This window comes from Giraffa tippelskirchi, chromosome 1 (genome assembly GCF_054371585.1).
Source record: "Giraffa tippelskirchi isolate mGirTip1 chromosome 1, T2T-mGirTip1v1.2.pri, whole genome shotgun sequence".
Taxonomy (NCBI): Eukaryota; Metazoa; Chordata; class Mammalia; order Artiodactyla; family Giraffidae; genus Giraffa; species Giraffa tippelskirchi.
In genome coordinates, this window is record NC_137275.1 from 120,307,386 (window position 1) to 120,325,983 (window position 18,598).

General features: G+C 39.9%; 1 protein-coding gene and 1 pseudogene across 4 annotated transcripts in view; one reads left to right on the forward strand and one right to left on the reverse strand.

The window, feature by feature from the left end:
* LOC145507381 (uncharacterized) overlaps positions 1-18,598 on the forward strand; it is a 71,785-nt gene that overhangs the window by 1,878 nt on the left and 51,309 nt on the right. Inside the window, exon 2 of one of the 4 annotated variants that reach the window (XM_081493874.1) lies at positions 18,218-18,403. The exons of 2 other annotated variants lie outside the window; for them this stretch is intronic. In XM_081493874.1, the coding sequence (XP_081350000.1) occupies positions 18,218-18,328 (111 nt within the window). In that variant the 3' untranslated portion in view covers positions 18,329-18,403. Of the gene's footprint in view, positions 1-1,150; positions 1,976-18,217; positions 18,404-18,598 lie in introns of those variants that run through there. One more of the 4 variants, XM_081493888.1, reaches the window with a different exon arrangement.
* LOC145507365 (olfactory receptor 10AG1-like) lies at positions 16,581-17,504 on the reverse strand (annotated as a pseudogene).

The window sequence follows — 18,598 nt, forward strand, 5'->3', positions numbered from 1 at the left end:
AGGTACTGTGGTTGGCAGTATCCTGAGTGTGGGCTGTCACTGGTGGCTTGCTTCTGATTCAAGTTTACATACTAAGGTCAGACAAAAGAAGTTAAATGGAAAGTTCTCTGTGCTGTCTGCCTTCCTTCCCCATTAACCAGACGTCAAAGACTGGAGAGACGCCTGGCCTGCAAAGATCCACCTTCCTTCCTTCTGACCTAGCAGTGCAATGTCTTACAAGATTAGCATTCTTGGCCAGCTCTGTAGGGGGTCGTAATGACTTACTGCTCAGTTTGCTTGAGTTGATCTATATCCTTAGTGAGCTTTGATGTATAATCCTTTATCTCAAAACTGTATGGGATCATGCCTTGGGCTTTTAACAGGCTCGCTCAAAGCGTCTGAGAGTTTGTCTCCCGGGTTATAATCTTCACTTTATTTTTTTTCAATTTTTTTAAAAAAAATTTTAATTGAAGGATTATTGCTTTACAGAATTGTGTTGTTTTCTGTCAGACCGCAACATGAATCAGCCATAGGTATACATATATCCCCTAGCTTGAATAAAATTCTTTTTTAACTTAATTGAATTTTCACTGACACCTCTAACAGTGTAATGGGCAAGGGTGGCGCTCCTGGGTTTACGTTACAGAGGACTGAGCCTTCCCTGCAGCTGGCGTCCATACCCCCTTGGCTTGCACATGTTCTTGAAGCCAGCTGCCAGGGTGGGAGGCCCAGGTGGCCAGCAGCCCAGGGAGGACTAAATCTGCCAACGTCACAGGAGCTTGGACGCAGATCCCTGCACCGTCCAGCTTTCAGGTGAGAGGCAGATGATACTTGAAGGCAGGCTTTCAGGAGACCAGGGAGTGAAGGACCTCGTTAAGCTGTGCCCAGATTCCTGATCCACAACAACTATGACATCCTATGTGGTTAAGCCACCATGTAACTGGCAACAGATAAGTGTATTCATTTGCTAGGGCTGCTATAACCAAGCCCCACAGACTGGGAGGCTCCAACAGCAGGAATTTATCTTCTCACCCTTGAGGAGGCTGAACTCCAAGACCAAGGTGTGAGCAGGCTAGTTCCTCCTGAGGCCTCTCTCCTTGCTGTGTGGACGGCTGTCTTCTCCGTGCGTCCTCACGTGTTCTTCCTTCTATGCATTGTTTTTGTTGTTTAGTCGCTGAGACCCATCCGACTCTTTTGAGACTTCACGGACCGTAGCCCAGCAGGCTCCTCTGTCCATAGGATAGTCCAAGCAAGAATACTGGAGTAGGCTGCCATTTCCTTGTCCAGGCAATCTTCCCGACTTAAGGATCGAGCCCACATCTCCTGCATTGGCAGATTCTTTACGGCTGAGCCACCTGGGAAGCCCCCTTTCATGCATGTCTGGGTTCTAATCTTCTTTTCTTGTAAGGACAATGGTCATATGGATTAGGGCCCACCATCATGACTTCATTTTATCTTAATCACACCATTAAAGACCCTTTTTCCAACTACAGTCACATTCTGAGGTGCTGGGGGTTAGGACACAACGTGTGAATTTCCAGGGGACACAACTCAGCCCATCACGGTACGTAGCGCAGCTGTCTCCTGTAGCCACTCTGATGTCTTCAGTACCAGGACCTCAGTTCTACCTGGGCAGTTTTTCACTGCATTTCCCTCCTTCCCTTCAGCTGGCTGTAGCTGTGTGACTGAATAAGTTTTGGCTGATGAGATGTAAGCAGAAGTGATGGGTACCCCTTAAAAGCAAGGGGTACACCTGTCTTCTTCCTCTGCTGGGTTGGGGACAGAGTGGTTGGCCCTTAAACAGTCACTTTGGATCAAAGCCACATCCCAGGATGATGGTGCTGGCAGGACTGGGTGGAGATGCCATTCCAGCCTGCCTACATCAGATCTGGACTGCCCACAGACAAATACCTATAGGAGAGAAATGTAACTCCGTTTTTGCTTAAGCCACTTTTATGTTGGATTATACTGTATATCAGCAATCAATGCAAAGAAATAGAGGAAAACAATAGAATGGGAAAGACTAGAGAGCTCTTCAAGAAAATTAGAGATACCAAGGGAACATTTCACGCAACGATGGGCTCAATAAAGGACAGAAATGATAGGGACCTAACAGAAGCAGAAGATATTAAGAAGAGGTGGCAAGAATACGCAGAAGAACTGTACAAAAAGATCTTCACAACCCAGATAATCACGATGGTGTGATCACGTACCTAGAGCCAGACATCCTGGAAGGTGAAGTCAAGTGGGCCTTAGGAAGCAGCACTACGAGCAAAGCTAGTGGAGGTGATAGAATTCCAGTTTAGCTATTTCAAATCCTGAAAGATGATGCTGTGAAAGTGCTGCACTCAATATTCCAGCAAATCTGGAAAACTCAGCAGTGGCCACAGGACTGGAAAAGGTCAGTTTTCATTCCAATCCCAAAGAAAGGCAATGCCAAAGAATGCTCAAACTACCGCATAATTGCACTCATCTCACACACTAGTAAAGTAATGCTCAAAATTCTCCAAGCCAGGCTTCAGCAATACATGAACCGTGAACTTCCAGATGTTCAAGCTGGTTTTAGAAAAGGCAGAGGAACCAGAGATCAAATTGCCAACATCCGATGGATCATTGAAAAAGCAGGAGAGTTCCAGGAAAACGTCTATTTCTGCTTTATTGACTATGCCAGAGCCTTTGACTGTGTGGATCCCAATCAACTGTGGAAAATTCTGAAAGAGATGAGAATACCAGACCACCTGACCTGCCTCTTGAGAAACCTGTATGCAGGTCAGGAAGCAACAGTTAGAACTGGACATGGAACAACAGACTGGTTCCAAATAGGAAATTAAGTACGTCAAGGCTGGATATTGTCACCCTACTTATTCAACTTATATGCAGAGTTCTTCATGAGAAATGGTGGACTGGAGGAATCACCAGCTGGAATCAAGATCGCCAGGAGAAATATCAATAACCTCAGATATGCAGATGACACCACCCTTTGGCAGAACGTGAAGAAGAACTAAAGAGCCTCTTGATGAAAGTGAAAGAGGAGAGTGAAAATGTTGGCTTAAAGCTCAACATTCAGAAAACTAATATCATGGCATCCAGTCCCATCACTTCATGGCAAATAGATGGGGAAACAGTGGAAACAGTGGCTGACTTTATTTTTCTGGTCTCCAAAATCACTGCAGGTGGTGACTGCAGCCATGAAATTAAAAGACGCTTACTCCTTGGAAGCAAAGTTATGACCAAACTAGACAGCATATTTAAAAGCAGAGACATTACTTTGCCAACAAAGGTCCGTCTAGTCAAGGCTATGGTTTTTCCAGTGGTGATGTATGGATGTGAGAGTTGGAATGTAAAGGAAGCTGAGCACCAAAGAATTGATGCTTTTGAACTGTGGTGTTGGAGAAGACTCTTGAGAGTCCCTTGGAATGCAAGGAGATCCAATCAGTCCATCCTACAAGAGATCAATCCTGGGTGTTCATTGGAAGGACTGATGTTGAAGCTGAAACTCCAATACTTTGGCCACCTCATGCTAAGAGTTGATTCACTGGAAAAGACCCTAATGCTGGGTGGGATTGGGGGCAGGAGGAGAATGGGACGACAGAGGATGAGATGGTTGGATGGCATCACCGACTTGATGGACATGGGTTTGGGTAGACTCCGGGAGTTTGTGATGGACAGAGAGGCCTGGCGTGCTGTGATTCATGGGGTCGCAAAGAGTCGGACACGACTGAGCGACTGAACTGAACTGAACTGAACATGAGTACGTCTTGTAATGATAACTCTAGAACAATGTACTCCTTCTGTCCAGTATTTAATAGATAGTAGTGTGTTGTACTCTTGACTGTAATTAGAGTGATACAATGCAATATAGTTCAGCTATTTAAAAAATAATAATAAAAGCAAAAATGATATTAGTGAAATGAAAGCAAATGTCAGTAAGCATCAGCTGAGAGCATGTTTTAGACAGGGACGAGTTTAAGGCAATTCCTTAAATCCTCTCAAGATACCAAGTCAAGGGGATTAATGAATTAACTGCTTTTCTCTTTGGCATTCTTTATTATTCTTGGCTTCTAGTAATCACAGCATAAATATTAAATGACTGAGTAAAGTGAGCAAAAAATTAGTATTAAGTTAACTTCTCATCTTTAAAAATCACTCTATATAGCCTCCTCACTAATTATATATGTGAGCAAACACAAATAGCTGCATTTAATTTTTATCCTAGTATGATTCAGGATGTTGAGTCATTACTACTGCCACAGTCGGCTAGAACAAATGGTTGGGGTCATTCTCTCATTTATATAAAATTATTGAGACAACTACAGGGCTAAGAACTTCATCGTAATATCATCTAATCACTAAAAGTATGCTATAATATAGGCACAGAAAAGCCTAAGAATTAGAAGGGTTAGGATGCTCTCTTATGTTATTATCTCAAAGAGTGTGAATGAGATGCAATACCTTGTTAGGATAGTGGTTAATTTATTCTTATTTTGCCTGTTTTCAAGGTAATCAGAGTGTTCAGAAATGATAAGACCTAAATTTAGAGTTTATAAGCATTTGGTTAGAATCTTATATTAGCCACGTGAATTGTATGACCTTGCACAATTAGAGAGAATCTGCTATACTTAATACATGTACTATATGCATATTATTATATATAACATTATATCTATTTAAAATCATGGTTTCTCTGTCAGGTTAAATTAGGAAAACTACCTATCTATACTTTCTTGCTATCTCAGTTTAGATAGACTGCCACATAATAGTTAGAGTGAAGATTAGTTTCAATTACTCCACTGCTCTCTGCTCAGCAGTAAAGAATCCACTTGCCAACGCAGGAGATGTAGGTTCAAATCCTGATCTGGGAAGATCTTCTAGAGAAGGAAATGGGAACCCACTCCAGTATCCTTGCTTGGAGAATCTCATGGGCACAGAAGCCTGATGGGCTACAGTCCATGGGGTCACAAAGAGTTGGACATGACTTAATGACTAAATGACAACAGAAACAATTCCACTGCTCTCGCTTATCCCTAGCTAATAATTAGAACTATGTCACTATATCTTTTAAATAATAGTTATCATTTATATAATGATTGTGATGTGAAATGCAATATTCTAAACACTTTACATATAATTTATTTACTGTCACACAAAAATATACTAACAAAATTTCGCAGCAGTTGCTATCACTGTCGTCTTTCTCTTACAGTTGAGGGAGCTAAAGCACAGAGAGCTGGAGAGCTAAGATGTGATGAAAATAGGATTGGAGCCCAGGCTCCTGCCTCCAAAACTTCAAGACAGATTGGCTGTGTTAGCTATATTCTCATTATTGATTCCATATGTTGTATGGGGACATTGAAGCTTAATGTTCTGAGTCACTCCACAAGATGTGTGAAGTCAAAGTTCATGAGGACAACCATGAAGGTGGTTAGAGAATTAATAGTGTTGCCTCCGTGAGACAGGCTGTGGTGCAGACTTGCTGAAGGCAGGACAGAATGACTCAGTTATTTCCTAAAAATATAGTCCGTTACTCTCGGGGACTCACAGCGAGCATCCCTCTCAATAGACAAAGAAGGGTTTCTCTGGTGGCTCAGCCCTTAAACAACCTGCCTACAATGCAGGAGAATGCCTACAATTCAGGAGACCTGGGTTTGATCCCTGGTCAGGAAGATTCCCTGGTGAAAGAAATGGCAACCCATTCTAGTATTCTTACCTGGGAAATCCAATGGACAGAGGAGCTGGGCGGGGCCACAGTCCATGGGGTTGCAAAGAGTCGAACACGACTTAGTAACTAAACCATCTCTGCCGCCACCACCACCATCCATGTAGAGAAACGTGAATGAGAAGAGAAGCACGCGGGGAAAAGTTGGAGATGAGCGTGAATCTTAGATTCTTGCTTTCAATGGGAATGACCAAAAAGATTCAATCAAACTGAAGTGATTCGCTAAATTTTTCATAAATATATAGCAAAACAATGTTAGAACAGAAAATAAATTAATTAAAACTATCAGGTAGCCAATCATGTTTCAGTTTATTTCTGTTAACAAAAAAGCTTATTTAAACAAGGTGAGTGTTTCAGATCCCTGCAGAAGCTGTAAAAGAATGACGCAGGTAGATTTATTTGTGGGTAATATCTAATACATATGATTTTGTAACTATTTTGACACGTCAGTGGTCTCAGATCCATAAAAGTCTATTTTTGCATCAATAAAGCCAATCTGATAAACACAAAAGCTACTTACCAAAGAAGGAGACATTTTCCTATTACCTAGATAAATAATTTCACCGATAGAAGCAAGGACTTTTTATACATTCTCAAGCCATTAGGGACCTAATAACTGAAGATTCCAAACATGTTCATTTCCAAGAGATTCCTGGGGAATAATTAGTAAGTTATTGTGAATTATTATTTTGAAACAACTTCATAATTATAATAGCAATTCTGTTAGTGTTAGTTTGAAGAGGCAATTTTTGCTCTCAGTAGTATTGTGGTGGTTTTTTCCTGACACTTGAAATCCCACTAGAGTCCTACACTCTAATACTGTAGAGGTTCTTTTAAATAGTTCATATATTTTAAAATGTAGCTCTCATCTAAATTATTTCAAAAACCACATGGAAGTTCCTAAAAATGTTACTTGATATCCTCAGCACTGAAATGTAATATTTTTTGTTGCACTGAAGGGTGAGACCAGCAGAGGCTACTATAGAGCCTGTCATCAGTAGGTGCTTTCTGAGAAGATGAAAGGACTTTATTTTTTAAAATTATCTATCTACCTATATATTTACTTTTGTCTGTGCAGGGTCTTCCTTGCTGTGCATGGGCTTTCTGTAGTTGCAGAGAGTGGGGGTACTTTCTGTTGCAGACCACGGATTCTAGAACTTGGGCTCTAATACCACAGGCTCAACAGTTGCGGTGCATGGCTTAGATGCCCTTTGGCTTGTGGTTATCTTCCTGGACCAGGGATTGGCCCTGAAAAGTTGTTGCTGGACCATGAAAACACGGCCGGGATTCTTAGCCTCTGGAGAAGAATTCAATCCGGGGCCAAGATGAGGCTTGATCGCTCAGAGCTTTTGTGTAATAAAGTTTTATTAAAGTATAAAGGAGATAGAGAAACTTCTCACATAGGCATCAGAAGGGGACAGAAAGAGTGCCCCCCTGGTAGTCTTCAGCTGGATGTTACATAGTCACCAGCAGTCTGTTAATGAAAGAAAGAAATGTCTTAAAACTCAGAATGGCACCAGGCCCCTCATCCATAAGATGTTTCTTGGGATAATCTTGGCACCAGACGAGGAATCCCGGGTCATAAAACGATTGGCTTGAAACTTGTAGAAGGGCAGATTACCATGCAAATAGTTTCATTTACATAGATTAGGGGAACAATGTCTGAGTATCACATACTGGTTTGTCAAGTCTGTTATGAGCCATTAGGCGAACTGACTTGAAGCTAGAGTTTGGGGTAAATGCATAGTACATTAACATAGCTTAAGACAAACATTTTCATAAGAAGAATGCATAGGTTAACTCAAGGTTTGAGAATAGTTAACTTCAGGTGAAACCAGGTGTCATTATGACAACACAGTATTTTAAGAGAAACCTCATTTAAATTTGTTTAGAGAAGGGAAAAAATATCACTAGTTTGTTTCCTCCTGCCACTTAAGAGAGATAAAAATGTCTGACACTTGCAGCCTATTTCCTCCATTTGGAGACCCCTGGCCTTCCTGCCTGTTACCCTCTCAACCCCATGTCCTCTGCAGTGGCAGGTAGACTTTTAACCACTGGGCCACCAGGAAAGTCCCAGAAGGACCTTTAAATAAGAGTCTTATGCCTGAGAGCATCAAAAGGAGGCAAAACCATCCCAGTTAGTAAACAGTTTTTCATCGTCAACTTGATTGTTCTTATGTGCATTTTGTATGACAGTTTCACTAAAACAATGATATTTCAGCGGCTCTCAGAAAAGCTTGCAGAACTTGTGGTAATTACACAGTACTAGAGTACCCAAACTGGAAATTTGCATGGCTACAAACACAGAGCTGTCTTCCCTTCACAGCATTTGCCAAATTTTAAATTGTTTGGAGTGGGGGTTAAAGATATATCAAAAACCTCTGAAAGACAAGAGTAGACGATTCTTTTTTTCTTTTGGAACACATGTACACCCATGGTGGATTCATGTCAATGTATGGCAAAACCAATACAGTATTGTAAAGTTAAAAAATAGATAAATAAACTAATTAAAAAAAGAGTAGACAATTTTATATTACTTTCGTGCTGAAGAGACCAAGAAAGCTCAAGTACTTATGTGAAAGTCCTAGGTTGCTATGCCCTAGTAAGAGGGGTGAACTGGAGATACAGTGCATGTTGCCAAAACCAAAAGAATCAGTTTTCTATTGAATGGGGCTTACCACTCTTAATTGCATCAGAAAAATAATTGAAGCTTCGTTGATTTGAGAAATCCTGTAGAACATCTTTGTAGTCTGTATGGCATAAAATAAACAAATTACTAAGCATGATAACAGGAAAGATTTTATGCCCATACAAGAGGGAAAATGCCAAAAGCAAATACACATTGAACCAAAATTGGAGTTGGCAAGCAAGAATTTAAAAATAATTCTAAAAACATCCTAAAGAAAACTGTCACAAAAAAAAATTGAAAATGACAAAAATTGGGAGACATTCCACAAATGATTGGAAACCTTAGAAAATAAAAGAGAATTGAACATACATCTAAATTAGCAACTTATTGAATGGATTTATTGATACATTGAATTTTTAAAAACAAAGAATTGGATGAAAAGTGACAAGGTCAAAAGTGTTTGTATTAAGGATCTTTGGTTTGGAACTTGCAACTAATCTGGTAAAGGAGGTCATCAGGAAAATATATGCTACTTCCACTCAAATACTTAAATGCTCACCATGAACCGGCCTTAAGAAAACAGACTTTCCTAGCAAATGCTCTTTCACATTGGCACTGCTTGAGAAGAATGAACTTAAAAAGTGTTTTCCATATACCATAGAACCTGGAATCCTTACATCTTTCAGACAATAGATGGCACCAAGACAACTATCTAATCTAGTTAGTACGCCTCTGAGTCAGTCCTGAAAAAGAAACTTTCAGTGGTCTTAAAGATTTTTGCATAACTGAGATTTCCAATTATGTTAGTACTCTGTTTCTCACCGTGTATATATGTTTGGGTTTTTTTTTCAGAAATTTAAATTTTCTTTTAAGAAATTCTCCCATTACTTGGTAAATTGATAACACTTCTCTCTGTGCAGGAAACTATGACTCTCAGGTTCCAGTAAATCATTATCAAGCAAAAAGTCCTGATTCTTCTCATCCTTCGTATTAATACCCAAATATTCTTGTTGTTGTTTAGTCTCTAAGTCATGTCTGACTCTTTGCACCCCCACGGACTGTAACCCACCAGGCTCCTCTTTCCATAGAATTCTCTAGGCAAGAATACCTGAGTGGGTTGCCATTTCCTCCTCCAGGGGATCTTGCTAACCCAGTGATCAAACCTGGGTCTCCTGCACTACAGGTGGATTCTTTATCACTGAACCACTGAGGAAGCCCTGATATCCCAATAAGTTGAATTAATTTTACGGTAGGTCAGTAAAATACAATTGAATTAAAGTTGAACTCATGTTCTAGAATAAGCATCAAATTATTGCTTATAGTCTCACATATAGGGCTTTTCATAGGAAGCTGTGAGACAAGTAGATCTCAATACCCACCAGTCAGAATTCCAAATATTTATATAGAGGTCTTAACCAGCTTCAAGCATGTATACTGTCCAGACAGTCTCAACAGCAAGTTGCTCTCTCAAGACTGCTTGTGTGGTCTTTGAAAATATCTCTCACTGTAGGAATGATGGACAGAATGTACATTCTAAAGACTAGGGAGAGGGTGAGGAGCACCCAGGTCCAGTTTGCCAGTCAACCAGATGTCACCTTCTCCAGATGACCTCCTCCAATGGTCCTAAATGAATCTGTCAAATGAATCCCTTTATGTGCATGAGCCCTAAGTTGCTTCAGTCATGTCCGACTCTTTGTGACCCTCTGGACTGCAGTTCACCAGACTCCTCTGTCTATGGGATTCTCTAGGAAAGAACACTGGAATGGATTGCCATACTTTCCCCAGGGGATCTTCCTGACTCAGGGATTGAACTTGCATCTCCTGCAGCTCAGCAGGCAGACTCTTCACTGCTGACCCACTGGGGAAGCCTGAATCCGTTTATACATAATGTCATATCCATATTTCCAGAAGGAGTTGAATGCAGTTAATATCTTGAAAAAATTGTATGAGATGGCCAAGCTACTGAGATACCCTATGAGTAGTTAAGTAAAGTATCTTGTGTCTCTTTAGAGGTGAAAGCAAACTTCCTCTGAGAGGCAGTCGAAATAGGCACTGAACAGAATATATTAGCTAAATCTATGGCTGCAAAATACTTGATACTTGCTAATGGAATGAAGTCGGTAATTTCATTGTTATTGCCTATGGAGCCTTCATAGCTGGGGCTACAGCGTTAAGGTTGTGATCATATGGTGTCAATCATTATTTCCATTTTATGGACCGGCCAAACTAGGTTGTAAAATGGAAAAAAGTTGGGAGCTAATCCCCGCTCTTCCTGAATCAACTTGATCTGGAGAAAGGGGATGGATGAAGGTAGACGACAAAGCCAGGACACAAACCAAGGGCCCCTGGGCATTGTGCGGCTCTCGGTGCCTGATGGGGGGATGGAGTCCTTCATCCCTGTTCCCTGCAGCTTGTACCCCAGGACTGGGAACACGCTGCCTCTGGAACAGCCTATACTCTCTGAACCCAGACGGCCTGACCAGAAGCAAAGCAAAGGTCCTCCTGCCTTCCTGGGAAGGCCAGGGCTGCTGGGGCCCCCATCACCTCCGACTACAGGAGGGTCCAGCTTACGGCCATTCTCTCCCAGATGAATCACAGCCTGAACCTGGGGCTGTGCAAGGCCAGCCCCAGGGAGAGGGCGTGCAGTGAGCCTGTGGGCAGACAGGTCTGAGCAGGGGTCGCCTGGGCCACGCTCTTTACACAGCCCCACAGCCACAAGCTGCCGGTGTCAGCCCGGAGAGTCTGTTTCACAGGGACGACCTGCAGCGGCTGGTGCGGGTACAGAAGGACGGGGAAGACTAGAAGAGGAAGGCGCTTTCGGGCCCTAATTACTCAAAAAAAAAAAAAAAAATCCCCTTCTCTTTCAAATGGTTCTTGCATAAAGAGTTTAAGTCTTAGAGGATCCCATTTTATTTTACACTGGGTCATTTCAACTGTTTTAACTGTGTGCTTTAAAAGTTTTCCACCGTCAAACATCAAATATGGAGTCAGATTCCTTGTTTCAAGTCTCTTTTCATGAAACGTAGCATACATGTGCAGCTGAGCAGTTCTATCAGCTTAATTCCTGCCAGTAAAATTTTTGGATAATGGCTTTCTTTCATTTTGTAATCTGTCAATGAATATTGTTGTTGTTTATTCCGTAAGTCGTGTCTGACTCTTTTGCAACCTCATGGACTATGGCTTGCCAGGCTCCTCTGTCCATGGAATTTCCCAGGCAAGAATACTGGAGTGGATGGCCATTTCCTTTTCCAGGGGATCTTCCCCATCCAAGGATTGAACCCTTATATCATGCTTGGCAGCTGGATTCTTTACCACTGAGCTTCCAAGGAACCTGTCAGTAAATATAAATATATATGAATACTTATGCATTGCATATATACTTTTTGTATTTGCATATAAATATATAAAAATCTTCAAACTCTGTAATAAAGAAATCAACAGCACAAGTAAAATGTCAGAAAACAATTTGAACAGATAATTCATCAAAGAAGATATAGAGATGACAAATTACACCATGAAAAACTCAGTGTGAAATTACTGAGTTTGATTAAGAAAATCAAAATTAAAAAATGAAATATCTGTGTCTCTTTGGGAGGTGGGTTCTGGAAGGGGAAAACATGTACACTCACGGTGGATTCATGTCAATGTATGGCAAAACAAATACAATAATGAAAAGTTACAAAATAGATAAATAAACTAATTTAAAAAAATGAAATATCACTAGACACATTAAAGTTGAAAAGAAAATCTAATGAAAACAAAACAACAACAAAAATCAATGCACAAATAATACTTAATGCTGGTGATGATTTAGAACAAGTGAACTTCTGTGCATTTCTCATGGGAATGGAAAATTGAGACAGCTTCTCTGAAGGTTGGTGGTTCATTATAAAGTTATTTGCACACTTACAAAACACATTTATCCAGAAGTCCCACTTTATAGAGAAATGAAAACTTGTATTTACACAAAAATCTATTGCCAAACATTCAAGGCAGCTATAACAGTGAAATTCTGGAAACAGCTGCGTGTTCTTCACCTAAGGAATGAGTAAACAAACTCTGGTATATTGCATAGTGTAAGGCAATACTAAGAAATATAAATAAACAAACTATATTGATGCAGGCAGCAATATGCTAAATGCTTTATGCAAAGTGAAAATTCAGACTTGAAAGGCTTTATGATTCCATTTATATGACATTTTGAAAAAGGCATATTGGCAGAGGACTGGTCAGCTGGTAGTAAATTGGTAAGGTATTGACTAGAGAGACAAAAAATGAGAATTTTGGAGAGTTATCAAGCTGTTCTGTATTTTGATTATGTTTTTGGTAACATAACTCTGTGGATTTGTCAGACTTCTCAAAAAGTTTACAACAAAAAAGTGCATTTTAATTTGCATGCAAATTTAAAATATTATAGAATATATTTTAAAATGTTATCAATTAATGAAAACATCTCTATAGTATTATACATGGCCATTCTCATGAACCAGTCTGAAGAGGACCTTTTATCCTCATTTAACAATCAATTACCTTTGACAACTAGACTGCCATGGTCAGCCTGTGGGTTAAGAAATAATCTCAGTTAGATGCTGGCAGGAGGTCTTTGTCGTTCCTGAGTCACTTGTTTGTCACAGACACTCTCATACACCTAATCAATACAGTTTGCAGACAGGGACACACAGATGTTGACAGTAAAATTTAATGTTAAAACAAAACATGCCTGTTATGTCACAATTGTTTGACTGAAACATGCACAATACTGTTAAAATTGTGCTATATTTCAAACACGGTGAAGTGATCCTTTCCAGACTAGAGAACAACCCATTCTTCCTTAAAGGCTATATATAAATATTTAACTAATTTAATTTCAATGATAAAATTTTAGTCATAGGAACATATTATCATGTTTGGCTGAACATTCAAAGGAAAGATAGATTGAAACATAACTATAGGTCAGTACCAATATAGGCATTATTAATCAGAAGCAGAGCATATCAAGAAAGGGTGGCAAGAATACACAGAAGAACTAAACAAAAAAAGATCTTTATGACCTAGATAACCACGATGGTGTGATCACTCACCAAGAGCCAGACATCCTGGAATGAGAAGCCAAGTGGGCCTTAGAAAGCATCACTACGAACAAAGCTAGTGGAGGTAGTGGAATTCCAGTTGAGCTATTTCAAATCCTAAAAGATGATGCTGTGAAAGTGCTGCACTCAATATGCCAGCAAATTTGGAAAACTCAGCAGTGGCCACAGGACTGGAAAAGGTCAGTTTTCATTCCAATCCCAAAAAAAGCCAAAGATTGTTCAAACTACCGCACAATTGCACTCATCTCACATGCTAGCAAAGTAATCTTCAAAATTCTCCAAGCCAGGTTTCAGCAGTACATGAGCCATAAGCTTCCAGATGTTCAAAGTGGATTTAGAAAAGGCAGAGGAACCAGAGATCAAATTGGCAACATCCATTGGATCCTTGAAAAAGCAAGAGAGTTCCAGAAAAAATCAACTTCTGCTTTACTGACTATGCCAAAGCCTTTGTGTAGATCAAAACACACTGTGGAACATTCTTAAAGAGATGGGAATACCAGACCACCTGACCTGCCTCCTGAGAAATCTGTATGCAGGACAAAAAGCAATAGGTAGAACTGGACATGGAACAACAGACTGGTTCCAAATTGGGAAAGGAGTATGTCAAGGCTGTATACTGTTACCATGCTTATTTAATTTATATGCAGAGTACATCTTGAGAAATGCTGGGCTGGATGAAACACAAGCTGAAATCAAGATTGCCAGGAGAAATATCAATAACCTCAGATACGCAGATAACACCACTCTTATGGCAGAAAGCAAAGAAGAACTGAAGGGCCTCTTGATGAAAATGAAAGAGGACATTGAAAAAGTTGGCTTAAAGCTTAACATTCAGAAAACTAAGATCATGGCATCCAGTCCCATCACTTCATGGCAAATAGATGGGGAAACAATGGAGACAGTGACAGACTTTATTTTGAGGGGCTTCAAAATCACTGCAGATGGTGACTGCAGCCATGAAATTAAAAGATGCTTACTCCTTGGAAGAAAAGCTATGACCAACCTAAACAGCATATTAAAAAGCAGAGACATTGCTTTTGCTGACAAAGGTCCATCTAGTCAAAGCTATAGTTTTTCCAGTAGTCATGTATGGATATGAGAGTTGGACTATAAAGAAAGCTGAGCCTCGAAGAATTGATGCTTTTGAACTGTGGTGTTGGAAAAGACTCTTGAGAGTTCCTTGGACTGCATGGAGATCAAACCAGTGACTCCTAAAGGAAATCAGTCCTGAATATTTATTGGAAGGACTGATGTTGAAGCTGAAACTCCAATACTTTGGCCACCTGATGTTAAGAGCTGACTCATTTGAGAAGACCTTCATGCTGGGAAAGATTTAAGGCAGGAGGAGAAGGGGACGACAGATAATGAGATGGTTGGATGGCATCACTGACTCAATGGACATGAGTTTGAATAAGCTCTGGGAGTTGGTTATGGACAGGGAGGCCTGGCATGCTGCAGTCCATAAGGTCACAAAGAGTCAGACATGACTGAGTGACTGAACTGAATTGAACTGAATCAAAAACTGAATTGAACTGAATCATAAACTGTGGAAATAGTTTTCCCAACTTTAGTTTTACCATTATTTCAAATAATGATTATGGGGTCATATTCTTTGTAAACAAAATTGTAAATAAAATCTGCAAAGCCTGCATGTTCAACAATGCTTTTTAATGTTAAAATCGTATAGGAGTAGTAACAAACTGGGTGACAAAAAGAAACACATTTTTTTTTTAAATAGTAGATATTTGTGCAAAAATGCTGTCAAACATCTATAGCTATAGGATTTTTAATTATGAAATCCACACCTACAGAAGCATGCAATTCTTTTCTTTAAAATAAAACCTCTTTAACTGCTCTCACATTGACACCATGAGTATATTAAATTCTTGTAAAGTACTAATGAGATGTGTCTGTAGTCACAGCTGTTTATATTCACAGAAGTTCATATATCAGATGTAGTTGTGTTGAATACATACACAGCAGAGGAAAGCACTGTTTAAACATCGAAGTGGTCAGTCAAAACACACACATTAAAATAACAAAACCTGCATTTCTGAGAAACATTTCCTACCACTAAAGAGCTTCTGCACCAGCTGAAAAGCCACTAAAAAGTACTATCTACCACCACCAAACACTGTGAAACATGAATGTGTATTTTCTTCTTTAGCATCATATTCAAGCCTGTGTAACAAAACACATTTATTTATTTCACACAGCAACACTTCTGGTGGGATGGTATGGCTAACCTGTGCTTTTAAATAAGCTTCATACACATTTTAATTTTGTTCTTTAAAAGAATGAAAGGAAAAAATAGTAGCTAAATGACTTGCTCTACATCTGGTAAAGAGAAGATTAAAAGCCAATGATCAAACTCCTGGGACAGCAGTGTTCCACGATTTTGTAAAACCTTCTTTACTAAGTAATACATATATATGGAATCTAAAAAAAAAAATGATACTGATGAACCTATTTGTAGGAAAGGAATGGAGACACAGATGTAGGGAATGGACTTACGCAGTGGGGGAAGAAGAGAGTGAGATGAATGGAGAAAGTAGCATCAGCATATATACACAATCAGGTGTGTGATGGATAGCTGGTGGGAAGTTGCTGTGCAGCACAGGGAGCCCAGTCTTAGGTGATGACCTGGAAGGACGGGATGGGAGAGAGGAGGGGACATAGGAGTAATTATGGCTGATCTATGTGGTGTTGGAGAAGACTCCTGAGAGTCCCTTGGACAGCAAGGAGATCAAACCAGTCCATCCTAAAGGAAATTAGTCCTGAATATTCATTAGAAGGACTGATGCTGAAGCTGAAACTCCAATACTTTGGCCACTTGATGCAAAGAACAGACTCATTTGAAAAGACCCTGATGCTGGGAAAGATTGAGGGCAGGAGCAGAAGGGGACAACAGAGGATGAGATGGTTGGATGGCATCATTGACTCGATGGACATGAGTTTGAGCAAACTCCAGGAGTTGGTGATGGACAGGGAGGCCTGGCGTGCTGCAGTCCATGGGGTCGCAGAGTCAGACGTGACTGAGCAACTGAACTGAACTGAAAAATACAGTATAAAAAGAAGTGGTTAACTTCTAAACTGGGAAATGTAGAGATCTTTAAAAAATTTCTCTAATAACCCTGTGTCCAGTATTTAAAGCATTTTAAAATAAACTCATCACACTACATTTTTCAGTAATAATTTTCTCAGTGCTGCAATCACATCCTTGTTCCGAAGGCTATATATCATGGGATTGAACATTGGAGTCACTATGGTGTAGAACAGAGAGAGGAGTCTGTCAGTTCCTGCAGAATGACTAGATTTGGGCCTTGAGTATGCAATGATAGCAGATCCAAAGAATAAAAGCACAACCAACAGGTGAGAAGAATACATGGAAAAGGCTTTGGTTCGCCCTCTGGCTGTTGGCGACATCAGAATAGTGGAAATGATTTTGCTGTAAGAGGCAAGGATCAGCATAAAAGATACAGCAACAAACAACAGAGCTACTGCATAGACTGAGAGCTCATGTGCAAAAGTGTCTCCACAGGCCAGCTTCAGAAGGGGGAGAATGTCACAGAAGAAGTGGTTAATCTGGTTCGAATGACAGAAACGCAGAGAGAAGATCTGGCACATTTGCCCTGTCTGCACTGGGATTCCACTGACCCAAGGAGCCCACAGCCAGCTGGAGGCACGTCTTTGGGGTCATGACCAGGGAATAGTGCAGAGGGTCACAGATGGCCACACAGCTGTCATAGGCCATCACCGCCAGGAGGAAGCACTCAGTGGTTCCAAGGATAAGGAAGAAGCACATTTGGGCAGCACAGTTCAGCACAGAAATGCTTCTGTCCTGAGTCCAAAGGTTCACCAGAATCCTAGGGAGAGTGACAGACATGTAACAGATGTCCAAGAAGGAAAAGTTTGTCAGGAAGAAATACATGGGTTTGTGCAGTGCTGGGTCAAGACTAGTTAGTAGTATTATGAGACTATTTCCAGTTAAGATAATGACGTAAATGATGGAGAACACCCCAAATAATAGCCCTTGGAGGTTTCTAAGATCAGAAAACCCAAGTAGTACAAATTGTATCACTGTGGACATGTTGTCTTCTGCTTCCATCTCTTCCTATTTCATCTGTGGGAATGATTCAATCAGAGGCACTGTCATTTCATTTTTATTGACTCTTGTTTTTTGTGTATAAACTAGATTATATGTCTTCTTACTTTTCATTTCCCTATAAAAACCAAACATAATGCCAGGTGCTCTAAAAGTACAGAGAAATATACTTTTATTTATCATTAAACCTATCTATAAGAAAAAACTTCTGTCTCTGTTTTCTCTACAATATATTATTTTATTGCTTTGATTCTAAAGACATGTGATTGCAGTTTTGCTATTCATCTGAACACTTGAGAATTCAAATTGAAAATTATGTTCAGTTGTTACAATGATTTCATGTTTTCAACTGATGTGCTATTTTCACCTCTCTATTCTGTTTTCCATTATTATCAATTCAAAATTAATGTTATTGTTCCTGTAAATATTTTGCAAGCCACTTACAATTGTTTTGTGGATAAAGATAGTTAATTTTTAAAATGATGACCTTCCAGTGGTATTTCCAAATCTTGTTTGTCTTTGACGTTATGCATATTTAGCTCTTTTACTACAAAACCAAATCAATGAGCTGACCATTGAGTATTATGGGATACTATTTATTTTTTAAAAGTGTGTCTTTCAATGTAATGTCTATAAAAGCAACAATCGTAGTTTTTTTTAATATATAATTTCTGTTTTTATTCATTTATTTATTTTAGTTTGGCCACAAGGCATGCGGAATCCTAGTTCCCAGACTAGGGATCAAATCTGGACCCTTGCAGTGGAATCAGGGAAACTTGGTTACTGGACCCCCAGGGAAGTCCCAGTAGTCACAATTTTTATTCAGATTTTCCAACTTGGAGAAAAGAATCATTAAGCTGATCTTTCTGTCCAGGAACACCCAAGAGAGAAGAAGTAGGTACATCTGGCACTTATGTTCAAGCTAGGAGTTCTAACTAGAATGCTCACCCCTCACACACTTACTTCATGAAAGAAACATCAGCCACAGTTCATCTCTGAGATCTTCCTAAATTCCTCACATCCTTAATAATTGCTGTTGTTCTGCTGGCCCCATTTAATTCATTCATTCTTGTGTGTGT